Source organism: Chlorocebus sabaeus, chromosome 17 (assembly GCF_047675955.1).
Source record: "Chlorocebus sabaeus isolate Y175 chromosome 17, mChlSab1.0.hap1, whole genome shotgun sequence".
Taxonomy (NCBI): Eukaryota; Metazoa; Chordata; class Mammalia; order Primates; family Cercopithecidae; genus Chlorocebus; species Chlorocebus sabaeus.
In genome coordinates this window covers 32,782,492-32,789,411 of record NC_132920.1, presented here as the reverse complement: position 1 = coordinate 32,789,411, position 6,920 = coordinate 32,782,492, and the positions used below count along the sequence as shown (strand labels likewise).

At 42.8% G+C, this 6,920-nt stretch overlaps 1 protein-coding gene across 1 annotated transcript; it reads right to left on the bottom strand.

Moving 5' to 3' along the window:
- Positions 1–590: 590 nt before the first annotated feature.
- Positions 591–6,452, bottom strand: MHC-DQA1 (major histocompatibility complex, class II, DQ alpha 1). The gene is made up of 5 exons (XM_007972996.3): positions 6,318–6,452; positions 2,307–2,555; positions 1,612–1,893; positions 1,067–1,241; positions 591–899 (listed from the first exon to the last, which is right to left on the bottom strand). The coding sequence occupies exons 1-4, from the start codon at positions 6,397–6,399 to the stop codon at positions 1,087–1,089; spliced, it is 768 nt and encodes a 255-aa protein (XP_007971187.3). The 5' UTR covers positions 6,400–6,452; the 3' UTR covers positions 591–899; positions 1,067–1,086.
- Between the last annotated feature and the right edge of the window lie 468 nt (positions 6,453–6,920).

The window sequence follows — 6,920 nt, the reverse complement described above, 5'->3', positions numbered from 1 at the left end:
CTAACCCTATGTGAGGAATAAGTATTTGTTCCTTTTCAGATACCCACATTATCGTCTTATTCTAATGTTTTTCTGACTTCTATTTCTTTTCCTGACTAGAAAATTTTTATCTCAAGGTGAGGAGGGGAGAGGAAGGCTTCTACTGTCATCATTCCTCACAAATTTGAAGTTTTGAGAACAAAATTTTACTTTTGATATTTTTGAGATTCAAAGTTCCTTTATCCTAACTTTTTTCTCTGTCATACTTTTAAAAGTCACATTGAAAATAGTACAGACTTACTTTTTGGTTTTAAAATTTTTGCTATAGCAATTCTGGGCCAAGGGCAGATGGTATCCATTAACTTCACTGTTGCCTGAATTGAGGGGTGGGTGGCAGTGCCAAGGGTGAGAACACAAGGAAGCAAGAAATACTAATGTCAACTAAGAAATCAACATTATCAGGCTATACTGTACTTGGTGGCTTCTGTGTTACTGGACATGAAAAATGATCTGGGGAATGAGATTAAACAGGATTGAAAGGTAGGAGTCCCCCAATTCTTAGCCATAGTTTCAGTCAGCCCTGGATGAAAGATGGAAAAATTTGACCTAGATCTCATAAAAGGAATTTATTATTTCCATGGAGATTTTAGATAGAGGTTACTGAGGAATTAGGTAGCTGGGTGGCTTACTCCAGGCACGTCTTAGTGGGTAATGTTTGAGAAAAGAAAAAAAAATCAGGAGGTCAGGGAAAGAATGTAAAGGTATTTGTGAGCTCTGAGGGGATACAGCAGCTTAAGTCCCAGAGAAAAGGTGAGAGCAGAAACATTTAGAGGAGAAAAGGGATATGATAAATCGGGCCAGAGAATAGTCCTAAGTCATGTAGCAAGTCCACTCTTCTGCTCCTGTAGATGGTGATGCACCTGCAACAGGAAAGACATGAGATCGATGGGTCCGAGGGGGCTCCTTTGTGGTCATCATGCCACTTCCCAATTCCTCTAAAACTTTCTACTACATTCATGTCCACAACACCCTCCCACTTTCCTTCCTCTCATAGTGAGGCTTCAGCTCTAACCAATCTCAATCTTACCTTCCTTTTCAGGGTGGGATTCACAAGGGCCCTTGGTGTCTGGAAGCACCAACTGAACGCAGGCCTTGAATGATGAAGACAGTGCCCACCACAATGCCCACGAGGCCCACAGACAACCCCAGGGCGCAGACCACAGTCTCTGTGAGCTCTGACATGGGCGCTGGAATCTCCGGCTCTGTGGAAGTGAAGTTATTGAGGTGAGAATGTGCAGTGTGCTCATGTGCATGTGTTGGGATGGGATGGGTGGAGGGTTGGCTCTGCAAATACTCAAGGCCCCCGGCTTAGGGAGGAGCGTGAAGTCTATCATTAGAAAACTGAAGTGGCGGGCCTGCTCCCATCCTGTAGAGTGTACTTTCATTTTCAATAAATCTCTGCTTTTTTGCTTTATTCTTTCAAAAAAAAAAAAAAAAAAAAAAAGAAACAGAGAGAGAGAAAAGAAACCCATGAAGTATGGAAAACAAGTTTTGGGATATAGGAGTAAAAGGCAGGAAGTTCTGAACTTGACAGACAAGAAAGCATCAAAAAATGGTGGAACTCATCCTTACCCCAGTGTTTCAGAAGAGGCTCGTCCAGGCCCCAGTGCTCCACCCTGCAGTCATAAATCTCATCAGCAGAAGGGAGGAAGGTGAGGTAACTGATCTTGAAGAAGGAATGATCACTCTTGGAGAGGAAGCTGGTCTCAGAAACACCTTCTGTGACTGAGTGCCCATTGCTCAACCATGTGATGTTCACCACAGGAGGAAAGATGTTGTCCACAAGACAGATGAGGGTGTTGGGCTGACCCAGTGTCACGGGAGACTTGGAAAACACTGTGACCTCGGGAACCTCTGTGGTGAGGAAACAGCACTGATGTGAAGTGTGAGTAGCTCTGCCCTGAGCTTCTGCATTACATCCTGGAAGAGCCCTCCTACCAGCATTTCACCACCTGATAGTCAAAGAGGCCTTATTTACCTTCTGCTTGGGAGCAATGACACATTGCCTCTGCTTTATTACCGTGCCCTTCTCTCTGTGGGCATGTTTAATAAAGTAGGAGGTTGATGAGACCTCTCCTAGAAGGATTTAATGAATGCATAATGGAAAGACCCTTGTATTACATGGGAATATGTGATTTTAGAGACGGGAGATGATAAAATTTCAGCAATTGCCATAAGAAGATCTGGGGACCTCTTGGAAAGAAAATAATGAAACGCGGTATGAAGGGATAGACTGAGTAAAGAGAGGCAGAATGGTGGACACATACCATTGGTAGCAGCGGTGGAGTTGTAGCGTTTAGTCATGATGTTCAAGTTGTGTTTTGACACAGCCAAGTTTCTCAGTGCACCCTGTGGGTCAAAACCTCCAAATTTGCTTAACTCAGGCCATCTCCAGGCCGTCTCCTTCCTCTCCAGGTCCACGTAGAACTCCTCGTCTCCATCGAATTCATGGGTGTACTGGCCAGAGAAACCGTAAGACTGGTACAAGTTTACACCACAAGAGGCAACGTGGTCAGCTGATGAGTGAAGATGACAAGCAGGAAGGCAGAGAACAGGGGAAGAAAGAACCTTAATACACAAAATGATGAAAGAAACTGACTTTCAGATATTATGGGCTCCATCTTTGGCACAGTCTGTGGACATTTCCAGCCCCTGCTTCCACCCCTCTTGGTGTTGGTAGTTGTCCAGTTAAAAGTGCACTTTCTTTCCCACTGTAGTGTGCACTACACAAGAGCAGAATATCGCATGTCCAATTTTTATTATTTTGAGTGCCTGGCATGTCATGGACTTATGATTAAATAATGTAAATGAACAAAAGAAGGAATGAATGAGTTATCATAGTATTTAGCTTTCTTAGTCGGAGAATAGATTTACTTCCCTCTGCTTCCTGAGATTTATCTTTCACTTAATTCTTCCATCTTTCTTAAAAAAAAAAAAAAAAAAAGGAAAAGCATGCAGGATCTTATTAATTTAAAATAATTTCTGCTAACAATTGTAGGGTATAAGAAAAAGTATAACAAGATCAGTAATAACATTACAAAATATATATAATAAATAAACAATGCCTCCTTCTAAGGTCTCTGTTTTGTTAATAGTAATGGTCCTTAGAGGACAGCAACTAATTTCTTCTGAAATGAAAAGTGGAAGCTCTCCTAGTTTTTGGATTTCTGTCATTCCTCCCACCTTTCTTTTCTTTTCTTTTCTTTTCTTTTTTTTTTTTTTTTTCCTGTGAAGAAGGTTACTAAATGTCTACAGCGTTCTGACTCAACACTTATATTCACCCTTTTTCCTCTAACGGGCAATGTGCTTGTCTGAGGATGCCAGAGCAGAATCGTAGCCATGCAGTACATTGCCAGCCAAATGAGCCGAACTGGACATTCTTGTCAAGACATGTGTAAACGTTTTACCATCGTATCCTTCCTTCCCCACTTTCTGAGCATCCACAAGTGTCAGACACAGCAGGGGATGTATAAAACAGCAATCAGGCATGGTCTACCATTAAGGAATAAACTGAATAGTGGGAGAGTCAGGTAGGTAAGGGAACAGACACTGTAGTAAGTTCTGTACTGTAGTAAGTTCTGTGGGGAGGATATCCACAGTCTTACAGTCCAAAGTCCTTCACAAGTATCCGCCAAGCAAACCAAACTACATTACCCTTTCATGTTCCCTGGTCTTTGCAGTGGTCTGTTGTTTTTCTCCCTGAAATGAAATTATCTTTTAGAACTTCCTGGAGAAATCCTAAAATCCATCCTTGAGGTTTCTGCTTAAGTTAACAACTTTGTAGCTGAGTCCTCTCATCAACATGTTTTTGACCACGTTATGACCTCCAGTCCCTCCATCTCAGTATCTCCTGTCCAAGTTTGTCTGTTCTTCTTCCAGCTCACCTGCTTCCCTATCCAGCATGACTTGCCCTGGTTGGTCTTAACAGGCCACCAACAAAGCCTCCTTATCCTTGCCATAAACCTTGACTCCTTGTTCAAACATGAATATGTGTGGAATATGTGCAGTCTTCTTTTCTTCTGGTACTTGTCTTGGGTGCCAAATTTTGCTAGAGGACGTCACCCTGCTGGCCCACCTAGAACCAAGTCACTTGCATTGTTTCAGCCTCTGCTGGGTCCACTGCCCCGCTCAGCAACGGCCTTCTGCTTTCCTGCACCCCATACTGTTTCCATCACTGTCTGCGTACCCTCTGCAGGGGAGGCAGCATGACTTTTCATCTTTGAACCCTTAAAACTTAGCTCACTGTGTGCTCAAACGTGTGTATTGAATGGCAGTTGCTATGTTGGAGGACCACATAGATTTTGGAGAAGACGGACAGGCACACAAGTAGCAGAACCATACAAAGGCCAGGATTGGTCATGACCAGGGCTGTGTTCTGACATGTGAGTCCTGAGCACTCTTGCTTGTGTGGGCCCCTTCCTCCATAAAAATATGGAAAATTATATTTTATGACTGAATTGGTATAAAAACAATATAGTCTAGGCTGAATTAAAAGTTAAAACATTTTCTTAGGCTCTAATATTTCATTTTTTTTTCTAATTTTAAAAGGAGTTAAAACATTCTCATGTGGCTTTACAGTATGGAGGCTACCCTGCCCTGCCCACATTGTGCCTAATGGATGAGCCGAGCCTGACCAGGGCACTCTGGTGTGAGGTTGAAGAAAGGAAATTTGGAACAAAGACACCAAGTGTCCTGGAAGGCAGGTGAAACTTCTACTGCCAAACAAAATCAGAATGGGAGCAGCCACGGTTAATAAGGTTATAAAAGTTTAGAGTACCTTCCAGTTCACTTCCCCTTTTAACTATCTGACTTTTCAACTTTTGTTTTACAAACCCACTGTCCATCTCCATAAAGGAGTAGGGAGCCAGAGATGGATCTTGAAAGGGAAGAGGGAGAAAGGAATGCATGAACAGAGGTGGAAAGAGATGGACAACAAAGACAGAGGGGACTAAGAGAACAAATAATTAATATGTGCTTCCTTCCTTCGTTCCTTTTTATTTCTGTCTTTTTTCCTTCCTTCCTCCCTTTCCTTCCCTTCCCTTCCCTTCCCTTCCCTTCCCTTCCCTCCCTCCCTCCCTCCCTCCCTTCCTTCCTTCCTTCCTTCCTTCCTTCCTTCCTTCCTTCCTTCCTTCCTTCTTTCCTTCCCTTCCCTCCTTCCCCTTCCTTCCTTCTCTCCTTCCTCCCACTCTTTCTTCCCTCTTTCTTTTTGTGACAGGGTCTCTGTTGCCCTGGCTGGAGCATAGTGGCGCCATCATGGCTCACTGCTGCTTTTGCCTCCTGGACTCAAGTGGTCCTCCCACTGCAGCCTTCTGAGCACCTGGCACTACAGGCATGCACCACCACTCCTGGCTAATTTTTATTTTTATTTTTTGTAGAGATGAGGTCTTGCTATGTTGCCTGGGATTACAGGCATGAGCCACCATGTGTGACCCACTTTTCTTTTTATAGGACTTCATTAGATGAGGTGAAGAACAGGTAATTTGGGTTGATAATTTGAGAATAAAATGATTTAATTTACCAATTTTTTCTACTTCTCAATTTTAAAGTAAAATGATTCCTTATTTTGCTAAAGAAAAGAAATGTGAAACTATACCTGTAATAGAAATATGTAAAAAATTATGACGTTCATGTTTTCACTATTTACAAAGTTTAGCTACATGCCCATTTTATTTGATTATTTGTGAGGTGACACATATGAGGCAGCTGAGAGTAAGTGAGGACCATGTGGTAAAATGCCTGTTGAAGGCATTCAGCCTGCTGGACTCCTTTACCCACTCCCTGCTGTGCCAGTTCCCATGTGGAAATGTGAGTAAGTCTGAGAGAAAGAAACGGGCAACTTTCTTAATATCTGTAGAGTATATAATTGATGGAACGGCCCTAAGATCTACTACAGAAGACATATGAAAAGCTTCAAAAGTTGTTCAGGGAAATTTGAGAATGACACTTCATAAATTTTTAATAATAAAAAATTATCCACTGATGAAAACCTCACTAATTTTTGAGGCAATCCTAATGGAATGACATGGAGACCTCCAGGCTGTAGCCACTGAATATAATATAAACAGAATAGCGTCCTTAGTGAACACAACAGTATAGATAACAAAAAGAGTAGGCTGGGGTTCTGGTTTCCTGAAGGAGGAACAGCTATAATTTTTAAATCTCTTAATACTGAAAGGGCCTTAGGAAATCTCTACCATTTCTCTGCAAATTGCTTTCTCTCTTTTCCTTCAATTTCCTGTCCTACTGCTCCAGAGAACATCCCTTACTCATGCACTCACCCACTATGTCTTCACCTCCACAGGGGCTCATCATGGTGGTCAGGGCGAGGGCCCCCAGCATCAGAGCTTTGTTTAGGATCATCCTCTTCCCAAGGCAGCCTCAGCAGTTGCTATTCTGAGCTGTAGAGTAATTGTGAGGACCTCAAGACAAGGAAATCTGAAGACACCCAAACCAAACCCTGCCAAATCAGGTTTTGACCAATTAGAAAAATCCCCTATGGTGACACCTCCGTTACTAGTTGAAGAGTTTGTATTAAGAGCCCTGGAAGGAGACAGGGCAATCCCCTGGTTGTGATGCAGTCTCCACTCAGAGTAAACTTGAGGAAATGTTTTATGAATAGAGGGAAGACACTAAATTGGAATCTTCTCTGGTGTGTGCATGTCTGCCAGTGGCAAGAGGAGTGGGCATTTCTTTTCTTTTTCTTTTTTTTTCAAGACATAGTCTCTCTCTGTCACCCAGGCTGAGGTACAATGGCATGGTCTCGGCTCACTGCAACGTCTGCCTCCCAGGTTCAAGCGATTCTCCTGTCTCACCCACCCAAGTAGCTGGGACTACAGGTGCATGCCACCTGTATTTGTATTTTTAGTAGAGACGGGGTTTCA